At 43.3% G+C, this 16068-nt stretch overlaps 1 protein-coding gene across 2 annotated transcripts in view; it reads left to right on the top strand.

Annotated features, from left to right (window-relative positions):
- DNAJC21 (DnaJ heat shock protein family (Hsp40) member C21) overlaps positions 1–16068 on the top strand; it is a 32636-nt gene that overhangs the window by 1814 nt on the left and 14754 nt on the right. For both annotated transcript variants that reach the window (XM_023239071.2, XR_002736045.2), the window contains exons 2-7: positions 6369–6462; positions 7917–8040; positions 8798–8920; positions 9303–9607; positions 10481–10632; positions 13019–13106. In XM_023239071.2, coding sequence (XP_023094839.1) covers positions 6369–6462; positions 7917–8040; positions 8798–8920; positions 9303–9607; positions 10481–10632; positions 13019–13106 — 886 coding nt within the window. The remainder of the gene's footprint in view (positions 1–6368; positions 6463–7916; positions 8041–8797; positions 8921–9302; positions 9608–10480; positions 10633–13018; positions 13107–16068) is intronic.

Here is a 16068-nt window from a genome sequence, read left to right as displayed (position 1 = left end):
TAAAAAGGTAGTGATTACCCGCAGAGGAGCTAAACGTGTATTGGAAAGGAAGAAGTAAGCTAAACGTTTGTTACAGCAGGAAGTCAGTAGCTATATCCAAAATTAGTAAATACAAAAACCGCGTAGAAACATATTCTTAGAGTAATAGAGGTTGTCATCAGAAATTGAATTAGGAATTAGAAAGAAGTTAGGAATTCCTTGACACTCTCTGGCTGGGAAAGTGTGAGAAAGGATTAATGCTTGTGACCCAATACATACATTTTGATGACAGTGTTCCGATGTTTTTGAAAAGTAGTTTTAAGATTAGATTGTAAAGCGTCTTGAATGTTAGGCTAAGGACTGTGAAATTTGTTTTTTGATAACGGAGGGTTGAAGCTGATTTTATTAAGATATCTTGAGGAGGTACTGTGATGGGAACTGAGTAGATTAAAGAGAGACAGAAGTCTGTTAGAGTCCACCGTGACAAATAAGGGCCCAAGCCAGGTTGGGGATCAGTGTGAGGGAAGGGCAGGGCTGGGTCGAAGAGATGCTGTAAAGGAAAAATGACCAGATTTGGTGATTACTTGGAAATCAGTGCAAGGAAGAAGTATGCAAATGTTACTAAAAACATCAGTTAACTATTTTGAAACCAAACCAGTTAGTAACTAAATGTGAATATCTTCTCTGAATGCCATCATAAGTCATAGCATCCTAAATATCTCTTGGTTTGAAGATGCTTATACCTTTAAAGGATACATACTCTTCCAGGAGATACATGATTCTGATATACTTTGCTGTGCTGGCCTGTTAATTTGTTCAGTTCGTCACTCGGCAGATGTTTAATTTCATTCTATGAGCAAGGTCCCATGTTAGATGTTTCTGAGGTTGACGTATGGACTTTTTTTCAAAGAATGATTTGTACCTCAAGGTGAGAGGCTGCTCATTTTTCACTGTTAAAGGTAATTTCTTCTGGGTTTTTTTTTTTTTTTTAATTGAGCAACTGAAAATAATTCTCAGGGTGAACAGTACTGTCTAGTGAAGGGAAGGCTTTTATCAGATGACTGCCCTGAGCACTTTACTGTGTACATGAGACAGGAATGGTCCCTGCCTTCTGCTGGCACGTATAGTCTTCAGGGAGTCACAGGAAAACAGGCAATTTCAGTCTGGTGAGATAAGAGCCACATGAGAGCAAATAGAAGATGCTTATCAGCACACATACATGACCTGGACTAAGTTTGTTATGGGTGGGATAGATGTTCATCTCTGAAGAAGGGACTTTAAGGTGAGACCTAACACCAGAAAGCAGGGAATACAGGTGGAGGGAGGCAAGACAAAGCATGGCAGAGTGCGGGAAGGGAAAAGACATAAGCATGGCCAGGTGGCCAGCAGCCAGGTCTTGGAGGTTGGGGTAAACTGGATTAGGCAGATTGGATTCTCACCACAGGGCATTGGGAAGCCACTGAAGAGTTGGAAGCAGGGGTTTTTGTTTTTCGAGCATCTCTCTGGCTGTTATGGAGAGAGTACATTGGAGCAGGCAAGACTGGAGGTAGGGAGACCAGAAGGTCAAGGTACGTTGAAGACCCATGGTGATGATGGGACCTGGGGATGGAAATCGAGCCAAGTGCCAGAATTCTCAGTGAGTTAAGTGGGGGAGGGGTTGAGAGCTGCTTGGACGGTGAGAAGGGGAAGAAGGTGGGTGGTGGCCAATGAATAGTCTGGAAGGAATGCTAGTTTGCCCTCGGGGATGAGTAAAGGACCAGAGGCCAGGAACCAGGAGGATGCGGCTCCAGCACCAGCCCTGCCCTGTGAGGGCTGCAGCTGAAGGGGCAGGGGAAGTGGTGTTTTAAGGGAGCCTGGCCTCCGTCAAGGCAGGACGTAAAAGGCTCAATCCATGAAATCTTCTGGAAGGCACTGTAAAAATGTCTAGGAGGGAATAGAAGAGACTGTCAGGGGATCAGGAGAAAAGCACAAAGAATAGTGTGAGAATGTCTTTTAAACTTTTTCAGCTGGATTTGCAATGCCTGTGGCCTTTGCATGTGGCTAGTAATAAATGTGGGCTTTCTGTTTCTTTATTATTGCTTTTTACCTTCCTGCATTTTTTATTTTAGATCCCAGTTTAACATGGTCAACCCTTTCAGGTATATTTAAGTGAAATAAAAAGCCATATGACAGACTGAAAAAAATATTTAAGAAAGATGCTTCAGTAAGGGGTTAGATCTTATTTTCAGCTGGTGCATTGACGGACTTCATGTGTTTAAAAGCTTGAGCTTTCTCCACATTTCTTTGGGGGAGGAAGGAAGGGAGTGGGAAGAAACAGGACAACAAAGTACAGTACTGATTAAAAGGTGAAGAAGAACCACCCACCTACCTCCCCCAGTCACCTTTTTTGTTTTATGTGGGAAGGTTTATTTGCTGGCATTTTCTGCCACCCCTCTGTAATTTGGACTGTGCTTTTTTATTTATCTGACAAAAAGTTTATGAATGATTTGATGAAGATGTAGAAATCATGAGCGTTTTTAGCTGGACTCTCCCCTTGAAGGCAGATCAGGACTGTGTTGAGCTGCGTGTGACGGGAGGCTGGCTGCAGTAACTAAACCAAGTAGTTTTGTTTTTCTCACCTAGCAAGGAATCCACCGGTGGCCCAGCTTGGTAGCCCCGGCTGCTTGATGAAACCTTCAAAGACCTGCTCCAGGGTCCTGACCAGAAGGCTTGAGCGCTCGCACCAAGTATAAGCAATTAAGCCTCAAAGATAGTTTGTTGCTCTCTCGAGGAGTGGTGCTGAGGCAGGCAGGCTGCCATGGAGCGGTTCTCCTCCACCGGGTCCGTGGACTCTGCTCAGCCGCTCGTAGGTGGGCCCTCACTTGCTGTCCAGGGTGGCAGTTGGGGATCCCAGAGAGCAGAGTGGAGGAGGACAGGAGAGAGCAGGGACAGAGAGTGCCTGCCAGTTGCCTTTCAAGGAAGACTTTTAAAAGCTGTCATAGAACACTTTTACACGTGTTCAACGACAGCTTAGTCATGGTCCTGCCCCAGCTTCAAAGGAGACTGAGAAATGGAGTTTTTATTACAGGACCAGATGCCCACCACAAAATCAGGGTTCACTTGTTACTGGGAGAAGGGGATGAACTAGCAGTCTCTGCCTTAATCCTCAGCATCACCTGTAGGCCTTATATCCTGGCTTTGGGCTGCATTAAGGGCAAAAAGTGAATGCCACCAAAGCCCATTCGTTTCATGGGGAAAATAAAACCTTTCCTGGGAAGTTTCAATTGGTAGGCATGTGTTTATATCTCCTTGGCTAAACCTGGGTCACCTGATATCCCCAACCTCAAGAAATTCTGGGGCGGTGAATTTTTTAACTGGGTACTTTACCACTGTGAACAAAATCAGGGTTTTGTTAGAAAGAAGATGAGACTAGATATGGGGTAGACAACTACTAGTATCTTTCGCAGAGTGGTAATCAAAATTTAAAATAATTACAACAGGGCACTGAGTGTCCTGTGTTACCTAAAACCTGATGCAGCAGGGCCACAACAAAACGGAATTTGGTAGTACAGTAAAGCCTTAGCTTGCGAGCATAATTTGTTCTGGAAACATGCTTGTAATCCAAAGCACTCCTATATTAAAGCGAATTTCAGAAACCGTTGGTTCAGTTGTGTTCATGTGACCTTTGGCATCATGTGCTACTTGTATTGTAAGATATCACTCGTTTGTCAAGTTAAAATGTACTAGAAATGTTTTCTCATCTTGTGGAACACTCGCAGAACAAGTTACTTGCCATCCAAGGTTTTATTGTGTTCATTGGAAATAACAGAAAACCTAGCTGCAGTGGCTTACAAAAAATTAAGAAGGTTCTCTCTGTCTGTCTGTCTCTCTCTCTCTCTCACTCTCTCACTGCCTCACTGCGAGAAGGCTTGGAGGTAGGTTCCTGCTGGCATTGTTTCAGTGGTTCATGTTTCAGTGGTCTCAAGATGGCTGCTGAAGCACCAAACATCATGTCCACATGCAAGACAGGAAGAAAGAGGAAGGAAAGAAAATAACACTAATAGACTTCTGCTGTCATCTCATTGGTCGGAACTGTGTCATAGGGCCATTCTAGCCGCAAGGGAGGCTGGGAAAGTAAGTACTTTCGCTTATCCAGCCCCCACAGTAGAGGCTGCAAGAAGAAAGGGGAGAGGTGTTGGATGATCTAGCATTTGGTGCCTGCCACAGAATGGATTAAGAGCTTTATCTGAGTGGGTTTTTTTTTTTAAGTTTATTTATTTATTTTGAGAGAGTGTGTGAGAGACAGAGAGAGAGAAAGAGAGTATGAGTGAGGGTGAGGCAGAGAGGGAGAGAGAGAATCCCAGCACGGAGCCTGATGCCAGCCTGACTCAGCCTCAATCTCCTGAACCTTGAGATCATGACCTGAACCAAAATTAAAAGTCAGACGTTTAACCGACTGGGCCACTCAGGCACCTCTTGAGCTATATCTGAATTTTAAAAAGTCCATTATATAGTTGTTAGTTGGCTTGTCAGTAGTATGCAAAAGACTTGAAACATTGTCAGCTGTAAATTCAGCATGAGGTAATGATGTCACCGAAGGTTAATGCAGTGAGCTGTAGTGATTAAAAGTAGTGTGAAGAAAAGGAAGTAATGACTGGCTCCTTGATTATTGGTGCCTGTCTTCAACTGCATTGCAGGTAGGGGATTGTGGTGTGCCCTAAGAAATGGGAATATTTTGTGCAGGGAGAAGGTTGACTATGAGATGACTGTTGACTGTCTTCAGATGGACTACACTGTGGAAAGGGATTTAGACTTGCATCATATTACTTTTCATTTATAGTTAGGCTGCAGGGATGGAGATTTTTTTTCCTTCCAATTTAACAGGGCCGTGATTCTAAAATAATGTGGAAAACTTTTTGTGTTAAAGTATCTTTGGGGTGCATGGGTGGCTCAGTTGGTTAAGTGTCTGACTCTTGGTTTGGGCTCAGGTTATGATCTCATAGTTCATGAGTTTGAGCCCCTCGTAGAGCTCTGTGCTGACAGCGTGGAGCCTGCTTGAGAGTCTCTCTCTCTCTGCCCCTTCCCCGCTTGCACCCACATGCTCTCCCTCAAAATAAATAAATAAACATTTTTTAAAAAGTATCTTAACAAGAAGAGCTGTGGCAAATTGGTGCATTTGAGAAAGTATCGTCAGTGATAATTGAGCAGAATACCACCTGAAGGACTGGGCACCAGTGTGATGGTACCTAAAAAGAAGAGGCAGGATGTCCTCGAAGGTCTTATTCTAAGGCTGCAAGATTCTTCGTAGGGAGTATGTTTCTATCACACTTTTCCTCCAGTCTTAGAGGGCAAGTATTGAGTTGTAGCTTATGAAATTTTGGAATGCTTCATAGTAGATTCAAACATTTAACTTCCTGAGCATATCACTTATCTGTTACTACATAACAAATTACCAAAAACTTAGGGCTTAAAACAACAGACACAGCAAACATGTTCATCATGGACTCAGTTTCTGAGGTTCAGAGTGTGGGAATGGCTTAGCTAGTGGTTTTGGCTCAGGGTTTCTCATGAGGTCATATCTTCAGTGGGAAAACCCACTTTCAATCTCACATGATATTGGCACGCCTCCTTTCCTTGCTGGCTACAGGCCACAGGCCTCCATTCTCCACGTGGGCCACCTGAGTGTCCTCATGCTCTGGCATCCGGCTACTCCCAGAGTGACCCAAGACAGAGCAAGAGTCCAAGATGGAAACTGCAGTCTTTTTTAAACTAATCTCAGAAGTAACTTACCATGCTGCCATCCTTTCTGCTGCCCACTGTTGGTCACACAGACCACCCCTGGTGACCTGTGAGGGGACTACACAGGGTGTGAATGCCGGGAGCTGGGGATCCTTGGGGGCCCTTGGGGGCCGTCTTACAAGCTGGCCACCTCCCTGAGGCAAAGATGTTCCCTGAATTCTGTAGTTAAGGAAGCACAGCTAAGGGAAGAATATTTAGTCTATATATTTTAAAGCTTTATGAGGTTTATTTTGATATATGTTGATGAGAAAGAAAAACAGTGTGAAGAGTAAACATAATACTAAGTAAGTTGTCTGTAACTGGTTTGATATATGTGTTTTGCTTTTTCTAAAAATGTGTACTAGTCAGGGTTTTCTGCTGGTGGCTATCCAGTTTGAGTACTCAGGGATGCACCACGGCTGAGGGGAAAGCATGAAATTTCCACTCAAGTAGATACTTCTCACAGATTCTAATTATCAACTCTCCCCCAGGTCTCTTGGCCTTTCCCTGGTTGTTTTCCTTTGTTTTGTACACGCCTCATCTGTTTATGACATTTGTGATGAAAGAGGTCCCTTTCAGATACTGTCCTCTACTTGTTTGATGTCTGAATATCTGTGACTTTATTTTAACAGATAAGAATCTGGATAATGCCGCAGAAGCAGCTGAACAATTTAAGTTAATCCAAGCAGCCTACGACGTGTTGAGTGACCCTCAGGAAAGAGCATGGTGAGCGTCACACTGTCCCTCTTATCTTAGTGTGTTTTCTTGGAAGGAGTGATCAGTAGAGGATTTAAAAAATACATCACATATAGACGTGGACGTTAGATGTTTCGGTGTGTTCTGAGGCGTCTCTCAGCTATTCGTTATATAAAATGTAGTATTAAGGTTGAAGGAACCTTAGAGGTGATTCATTTTATGGGTGATGGGACAAAGTTTGGCAATATTAAACGGATTTGACTTTGATACCGGTGATGTAACTTCTCATTAAATGGGATCTCTTTGGTGTGTGACAAACTTACTGGTGTTGGACAAGCATATTGACTTGTCCTGAAAAAAACACATACGTGTCAATGCAAGAATTGCAAGGCTTCTCTAAGAACTACTTCATATGAAGAAATTGAGTTAAGCTACTACATCTATGATGGATACTTTTACTTATGCTGACCTGATACAAGAATTTCTGTGTTTAAAGTTGAGTTTTCAGATCCTTGATGAACTCTTTGCTACAAAGGAATAGGTTTTAAGCCCCGACGTAACTGTGTAAGAGCCTGCTGTTACGAAGAGCTCGGGGTTCGGTGCTGTTGTGGGAGTCTTCTGTGTGTTAAAAAACGTACAGCGCACGGCTGGCTGTCAGGGAGAAAGGCTGTAAAGAAAAATCGTCACAAATTGTCTTTTATATAAAAATCAGAGAGAATCTCCTACATGTTTCTCCTCCCTAAGAATTTGGAGATCTGGCCTTAGAGAATGCTTAAATTCTTTCCTGACTTCCTTGGCTCTGTGCTCTTCTCCTTGTCCTAAGGACTCTCTTGTCCTTTCTTCTGAAGCCCCTGTTAACAATCTTGCTGCCTGCAGGCCTGGCTGCACTGTGGCTGGGAGCACAGCCCTTCGGTTGCAGGAGGCCTGAGCTTTGCCACTTATTGGGTTTGTGATGATGGACAGCAAGTTATTAAATATCGCTGAGCTTCAATTTCCTCTTCTATCTTTAGGGGTAAGAACTAACGTTACAGAGTTATCATAAACAGTGATTGTGTGTGTGTGAAGCTCCTAGACTGTTTACATAACCCTACAAAGAGTCTTGTTCTGGTCGATGTTGGTGGTAGATCTGATCACAAATGTATAAGGAGTCTGTGGAGCAGGTTATGTCCAGTGCTGACTTTAGTAAAATGCAGCTGCTTTTCTGGGAGTGTCCTGGGAATTCCCTGGCTTGTTAAATTCCATCGTTCGGATGGACAAGTACTGTGTGATGCCTGCAGCATATTGGAAGTTGCAGTCATAGTTTTAATCAGCAGTTTTGTGAAAGATTATTCTTTTCATGTTGGTATTTAAAAAATTTTTTTTCAGTTGTGGACTGGACATAAAATGTATAATAATAATAATATTTGGCCTATTTCAGAGTAAGGAGACCTTCTGAATTCTTACTCAGCACTCACTGATGATGCTAATTTGTTTTGTTTATTTAGGTATGATAATCATAGAGAGGCTCTACTGAAAGGTGGGCTTGATGGAGAATATCAAGATGACAGCTTAGATTTGCTTCACTATTTCACTGTTACCTGTTACTCTGGTTATGGAGATGATGAAAAGGTAAGATAAGTGAACTCACTCTTAATTTTGTATCAAGCGCAAGACTTTCAAACATAAAGAGAATTCCCTTTGTCTTTTTGAAGCGTATTTATTTTGAGAGAGACACGTGCATGAGTGGGGGAGGGGCAGAGAGAGTGGGAGACAGAATCCCAAGCAGGCTCCACACTGTCAGCTCAGAGTCCTGCGTGGGGCTCAGACCCATGAACTACGAGACTCATGACCTGAGCCGAGACCAAGAGTCGGACACTTAACTGACTGAGCCACCCATGCGTCCCACAAAGAGAATTCTTAAAATTATAACAGGTGAAGCAGTGTTCATTTTGGAAACTGAAAACACATTGGCTTCATATTTAAACTGTCAGCATATGAAAACCTCCAGGTGAAACCTAAATGTTCTTGCGGTGACAGAGCTCGGGTCTGTAATTCCTTAACATTAAAGGTTTTCATGTTACATTTAATTTTTTTTTAAATTATTTTTAATGTTTATTTATTTTTGAGACAGAGACAGAGCATGAACGGGGGAGGGTCAGAGAGAGAGGGAGACACAGAACCTGAAGCAGGCTCCAGGCTCTGAGCTGTCAGCGCAGAGCCCGACGCGGAGCTTGAACTCACAGACCGTGAGATTGTGACCTGAACCGAAGTCGGACGCCTAACCGACTGAGCCACCCAGGCGCCCTTTCATCTTACATTTTAAAATCTTATTCTGTGATCAGACAGAAAAGTGTTAAGAATTTGTGTTTCTGCTACTGTTTTTTAGGGCTTTTATACGGTGTATCGTAATGTTTTTGAAATGATTGCGAAGGAAGAACGAGAATCCGTGTTAGAAGAGGATATGGAGGATTTCCCAACTTTTGGAGACTCTCAGAGTGACTATGACACGGTAAAAGAAGATTGCATTGCCATTTTATAATTAGCATTTTATTAGTGTCTCCCCCCGCCTCTATTTAAAAAGACGGGTTCCTAGTTCTGGGTCCTGTGCTGTAACTTTCTTCCTCTCTCCTTCTGGAGGGGCTTTCAGCTCCCTCACAGCCTCCGTTTTTACTGTCCCTGTTTATTGAGCGTGGTCCCATCCCATTAATTGCCTCCTTCAGTTTGTTCTGGAGAGGGATTTATTCTGTAAAGCCTTAAAAGGATTGTCTTCTCCATGGATTAGTAGTGATATTATGTATATGAAAAAGATGTTTAGTGTCACTGATTTTTGCTGCCTCACTGAAGGAAAAAATCTTACACCACGGCATTTGACTTGTTGTCTTTGTCTCTAGGTAGTCCATCCTTTCTACGCTTACTGGCAGAGTTTCTGCACTCAAAAGAACTTTGCTTGGAAGGAAGAATATGATACACGACAGGCTTCAAACCGCTGGGAGAAGCGAGCCATGGAAAAAGAAAACAAAAAGATCCGCGACAAAGCAAGGAAGGAGAAGAACGAGCTTGTGCGCCAGCTGGTAGCTTTCATCCGGAAGAGAGATAAAAGAGTGCAGGCGCATCGGAAACTCGTGGAGGAACAGAACGCGGAGAAGGCGCGGAAGGCCGAGGAGATGAGGCGGCAGCAGAAGCTAAAGCAGGCCAAGTACGGGATGCGGGATGCGTGGCGGGGCCCGTTCCAGGCAGAGGTGTGGGGCCAGACCTGACGGGTGCTTTCCAGGGGGAGAGGGGGCCAGATCGTCATCCTGGCTTCGTCTTGTTTTTTTAAATCCTGGTGTTGACAGTTTTTCATCTACCATGAAAATGTATTTCTTTTGAATCCCTTTATTCTTCAGATCCTTTGCAGACACTTGTGAGATGTAATGATAGTGACTCTTAATTTGAATTCTTGCTCCGTGCAAGGCCCTGTTCTAAGCTCTCTTCTCACAGCAGATCTGCAAAGTAGGTTCTGGTTTTGATCCTCGTTCCTTTGAGGGAGCGAGGCAGAGAGGTCCAGGATCCCATAGCCGGGAAGTCACACAGGCAGGAATTGGGCCCGAGAAGTCTGTGCAGGGCCCTGGCTTTGCACCCCAGTGCGATGCTGTGTCTGTCGGTGTACTCCAGATATGTAGTTCATTCTTGTGCCTGTAAAGTTTGTGAGTTAGCGCGAGAGCATCGGGTCCAGAGCATTCTAAAAATTACTCACTTCTCCAATTCTACCCACCCCACCCTTCATCTTTGGAAAATTAGCACCTTACTTGACACTTAGAATTTCAAAGTACCTCAAGACTTTTAATAACTTGCTAAGAGTTCTAGGTTTCAAAGCCCATCATCTAATAAGCAGTTTGAATCACATAAGCACATAACAGAACAGATCAGTGACTTTGCCCCCGCTGGAACTAAGCCCAGGTTTTAAAAGTGTGGAAGCGCTGACGGCTTGGGAGGAAGGAGCTCTCTGGGGGATGGATTGTCAGCCCAAAGAGCAAGTAGAACCGTGTGCAGACCTGCTTCTGAGTGAGAGACTATGCTGTGTGTCTAGACTGGCTGGCCAGTACAAGGAACAGAGCTGGATGACCACGGCCGACCTGGAGAGGGAGCTCAAGGAGATGGAGGCGCGCTACGAGAAGGAGTTTGGAGACGGCTCAGCCGAAGATGAAATGGAGGGGCCTGAGCTCAGAGACGGGCATGATGGTAACTTCATTCGTTAAGAAACTTTAGAAAGTAAATGTTTTTATGCGCAGATGAAAGGAGAACAGATGCAAACCTGGAGACCTCGGAGTTCCAGTCAGCTGTGGCTGGTGTTTTCATGCCCGTCTGCTTTTTAAGCAGAGCTGGAAATCCGGACTTTTATGTGACGTCTTCCAGTTTTTAAAGGTGGCAGATAATTCAGATGAAAAACAGTCCAGTATAGGCCAAGCAAAGGTAGTCCACTGAAGTAGTCCGATCCCTATAATTTGATTAGTAAACTCTTTTCTGGCCGTGTTTTGAACAGTTTGTGCTTCTGACTGCATACATGATCTGCCAAGTGGGCACAGTGACAGGTGTGACTGCTGGTTACTTAAAAACTGCAGGGAAGCTCGCAGTAGGTCAAGTTTTAACATCAACTCTTCCCAGAAAAACTAATGTTGTACAGGAGCCTCTGTGAGCTATATAAATTCTTCCTCCCATTTCTCACTTTGTTGAGGGTCTCCCCCTGGTGTGCTGTAGTGTGTCATTTCTGTGCCTCTCTCGTTACAGCACAAGGGATGTGACTGCCGCGAAAGGCAAGATTAGGCCTTGTTGAGAGTACCTGACCTTCCGCATGGTCTCTAGCTGCTCCACGAGAAATAACGTGGAATGATCTACACACAGCTTAGTCAGTTTCACCTTACCTACACGTGGGTAGCCCAAATGATAAAATGGTGGATTTTTATTTACTCAAAATGATCAGGAAATGAAATGTTTTATTAATGACTTAGAAGTAGTATGTGTGAAAGTCTCTTGAAAATTGTAAAGCAGTCTATAAACGTGAGGTGGCATGATGAGGTGGAATTTTATAATTTTTGAAGTGCTTTTATATACAAGAGTGTACTTGATCCTCACACAATACCCTTTAAATGTACGTTTTGCTCATAAAATGATAGCAGTTTTACTGAAGCGGAAACTAAGACTGAGAAGCTAGGACATAGGCCTGAGAACATATGGCCATTTATAGATCCAGATTTTGACTTCAAATCCAACAATCTTCATTAAATATTTGATTAATCAAAGGTTATTTCATTTACACGATATATTGAAAGGGTACAAGGAATTGACAATAATATTATTTACTAAATGTTAATATTAGGATGTGTTTTGATAATTTATGATTTCAGTGAGAATGTCCTTCAAAATCATATTCACATCACCTATATATAAAGAATCAAAATGTAGACTATAGAAGAGTACCTTGGGATCTTTATTGATCTCATTGCATGATCTCATTTATTGATCTCAGTGGCAGTCAAGTTACTTGTTTTATTCCTTATAAAGATAGATTATGGGATTTTTCAAAGACTTTGAATTCAGTGTTATAGTTGCTTACATTTTGCGAACTGTATTGGTAGTAATTATTTGTTGTAATAAAGCCCTAAGCTTATGAAAAAACAGAGCGTAAGGACGTGCTAAAGTTTACATGTAATATGCTATTTTATGACCAGCCTGTCAAATAACGATGGAGTGTTATAAGCTTAAGTTTATTGAAGCAGTTAAGAGTAGGTTACAGTTATAAATGTGTTTGCATCAAATCTTGCTCAAGAAGTAAACTAAAAAACCTTTGTTGAAAAAACTTCTTTGTGGTAAAACCATGAAAGCGGCATTTGGTTTTCTGAACTTAGCTCATACTGAGAACTTTGAGAAGATTTTGAGTCTTTTCAGTGTATTTGTGAGAAGAACTTGAAAGATAAAATGATTTATTTGGAAGCCTTCCCTTATAATTCAGGGTTGCTTTTAAAAGGTAATCAAATCCTAGGCACTGGATGGCTCAGTAGTTAAGCATCTGACTTCGACTCGCGTCATGATCTCACGGTTGGTGAATTCGAGCTCTGTTTTGGATGAGCTTGTGCCCGGCTTTGGGTTAAAAAAAAAATAACATGAGCCCCAGGTGAGCTCTGCTTCTTTCTCTTTCCTTCCCTCCCTCCCTCCCAATGTCTCTCTCTCTCTCCCCCCCTCTCTCCCCCTCTCTCCCCCTCCCCCCTTCCTCTGCTTCTTTCTCTTTCCCTCCCTCCCTCCCTCCCATTCTCTCTCTCTCTCTCCCCCCCCTTCCTCCCTCCCTCCCTCCCTCTCTCTCCGTCTCTCTTTCTCTCCCCCCCCTTCTTTACCCCTCCCCTGCCTTTTGTGGGATTCTCTCTCTCTACTCTCTCTTGCACCCTCTAGATAGATAGATAGATAGATAGATAGATAGATAGATAGATAGATAGTAATCAAATGCTAGTAACATTGTTTTGTCTCCGGAAATGCAGTTTCTAATTTGTGTGTCATGTTAGATCGTTACTAAAGAGATATTTTAGATCTGTGTTCTACTCAGCCAGGATTCTTACTGCCGGCTTCCCTCTTGTAGGTAGAGACAGTGATGAGGTCGAGGATGCTGAGCTGTACGATGACCTTTACTGCCCAGCGTGTGACAAATCTTTCAAGACGGAAAAGGCGTACGTTTAATATCTTTAAACTCCCCTTTTCTTCTGAGGGTGAAGTGTAACTCTGAAAGTCCTAAAGAGAAAGTGCTTGTGGCAGTTGGACACCAGCCCTCCCATGTCTTCTTGGGGGGTTTCTGTCTAACAGAGGAGGAAGAAGGATCTGTACCAGCAGTTAAGCATGTTGTACTGATTCTCATTCACGCCAGTATTCCTGTGTAATAGCTGCTTTTTAAAACACGGATGCGTCTCCAGAAAGAAATGTTGCTTGTTGTGACAAAGAAGGCATAGTCACACGGACAACCAGAAGCTAATCTAGACCAAAGCTAATCTCTGCTGTTGCAGGCAGACTCCCTTCCCGCCCTCACGCTCCTGTGCGGGCCATTGCTGCCAGCGTAGGAACGTGTCCTGCCTAGACCATATTTGCTGAAGCGGAAGGACTCTGCCTTTGGGGAACAGCGAGGAAAAGAGAAATGTTTGAAAGGATTCTATTATAAAGGGCGGGGGGGGGGACCAGGGCAGAAAATGAAAGTAGAGGCAGCAAGGGACAAAGAACCAAAACACACGCAGTGAAGGAGAAAGGAGACGAAAGGATGGCAGTGGTGGTGTGGGGTCACCAAGGATGTTGGTGTGTAACCCCGAGGGAAGGGAGAAATGGTAGAGTGGCGAGAGAAGTGGCAAGGGCAGGAGAGTTAGAAACAAGCAAGAGAACAAAAGCAGCAGTGAGGAGATTTGGAAAATTATTTTTGTAAACAGATTTTGTAAAATAATTTTTTTAAGTTTATTTTGAGAGTGAGAGCGAGCACATGGAAGGGGCAGAGAGAGGGGGAGAGAGAGAATCCCAAGCAGGCTGGGTGCTGTCAGCACAGAGCCCGACGTGGGGCTCGAACTCACAAACCGTGAGATGATGACCTGAGCCAAAATCAAGAATCGAACGCGTAACGGACTGAGCCACCCTAAAAAGTTATTTTTCACTCGGAAATAATGTCAAACTTACAGGCAAGTCGCAAGAATAGATATAGAGCACCCAATTCACCTGTTGCTAACATTTTGCCCCGTTTGCTTTAACGATTCTCTTCCTCCCTCCCTCCCTTTCTCCCTTTCTCTCCCCCCTCCCCCCTTCCCCACTCTACACACACAGGTTTTGCCTGACTAATTTGAGAGCAGATTACATCCATAATGCTCTTTTACCTTTCAGTACTTCAGTACATGTTCCTTAAGAATAAGTATATTCTGCTACATGATCACAGTACAGCTGTCAACTTCAGGAAGTTTGTAACATTGATACTGCTTCCCTCTCCTTCACTGGCCTGTACTCCACTTTCAGCAGTAGATCTGTGTTAGTGTCCTGTACAGTTTCTTTTCTACTTCAGCACAGAATCCAGTTTAGGATCATGTGTTGCATTTATTTATTTAGTCTTGTTTAATCTGGGCCAGTTTCTTTGTCTATGCCATTGTTACTCTAGTATACTGGCCCTTTAAAATATTTTTTAATTAGAGTATTTATCGTTTTGAGTTTGTCTGTCTCCTCATGATTAGCTTCAAGTTGTGTATCTCCAGCTGGAATACCACATAGACATGTTGTGTTGCTCTCAGGGTTTCCTTTCTGGAGGCATATGATGTCTGTCTAGCCTTCCTTGTGGTAATGATTTTGATCACCCAGTCCAGGCATTGTCTAATTTTTACTCTGTAGAGTTAGTGTATTTTTCCCTTGCAATAGATTTTACCTTATAGGATGTTTATCTGAGATACTTTAAAGTAGGCAAGTATCTGAGCACCGGGGTGGCTCAGTTGGTTGAGTGACTTCAGCTAAAGTCACGATCTCACAGTTCATGAGTTCGAGCCTGCGTCAGTCTCTGCAGACACTGAAGAGCCTGCTCGGGATTCTGTCTCCCTCTTCCTGCCCCTCCCCCACTCTCACACACTCTGTCAAAAATAACCGATTAAAGTTAGGCAAATATATTGCTCCTCATCACAATTTTCTAGATTTGGCATTCATTGATGATTTTACCTTGTACCAGTTGCCACCGTAATGGTCCCAAAAGGGGGCTTTTCTGGTACCAGTGCTCCTGCTATATTATTAGTCCTCATTTGGTCTTCTGCTATAATAAGAGCCCTGCCTTTCCTCTGTCTGTCTATTATCAGTATGAATTTGTGAATTTTTTTCAATGTTTTATAATTTATTACTGTACTTTTCATGCTCAAACTTTTCCAGATATGGTTAGTGAGAGTTCCTTCAAGGTGGCTCCTTGAAGAACATCCCAGGCGTTCTTTTGAGCACTTACCTTCTGGTACAAGATGTTCCAATTTCTCCAAGGAAACATGGTCTGAAGGAAAATTTTAGTGGAGAGGAAGAGTAGCAACTCAAACTAGAAAACCACAACTCTGAACAAATGAGATGAAGTTGATAGTGACATAGTTTCCCACTTTTCTTGTTCATCTAACAACTCGGTACTTCAGTGTTGTCAACTCAGTTTTGTGAAGTGTTACTTAGTGGTCCACAGATGCACTGAAAGAGATGCGGCTCGTGGAGTTTTAGGCAGAGGAGGACAGGTGTGTGTGAACTCACACTTAGGATGGTAGGAGTGAGGAGGGAGAGCCCTCTGGAGGAGGTGAAAGACAGTTACTGATAAAAGCAAAAGGAGGTGAACTACTCTTGTACTTCAAGCCTTCACGTCATAACCCAAGGGGCCTTCCTTTTTAAGTTGAATGTCGTCCTATAATTTCCCAGGATCTCTCGAAGCCCACAGCACGCTCTGGAACGTGTCAGCGCTTGGCACATACTCGGTGATTAGGAGGAAATGGTGGGAAAGACTTGAATCTTAAGGACTGGAAAATTAAAATAATAGAATTTGACCCCCCCCCCCAAAAAAATTTTTTTTTGAAGAAAATCTGTAGATAGAAGGACAGCTGGAGGGGAAATACTGGATACAGGGAAAAACAACTACTGCCTGACAGGTCCTGACACGGTCTTTCT

Source organism: Felis catus, chromosome A1 (genome assembly GCF_018350175.1).
Source record: "Felis catus isolate Fca126 chromosome A1, F.catus_Fca126_mat1.0, whole genome shotgun sequence".
Lineage (NCBI taxonomy): Eukaryota > Metazoa > Chordata > Mammalia > Carnivora > Felidae > Felis > Felis catus.
The sequence above is the reverse complement of the archived record's forward strand: the minus strand, read 5'-3'. Positions and strand labels throughout refer to the sequence as shown.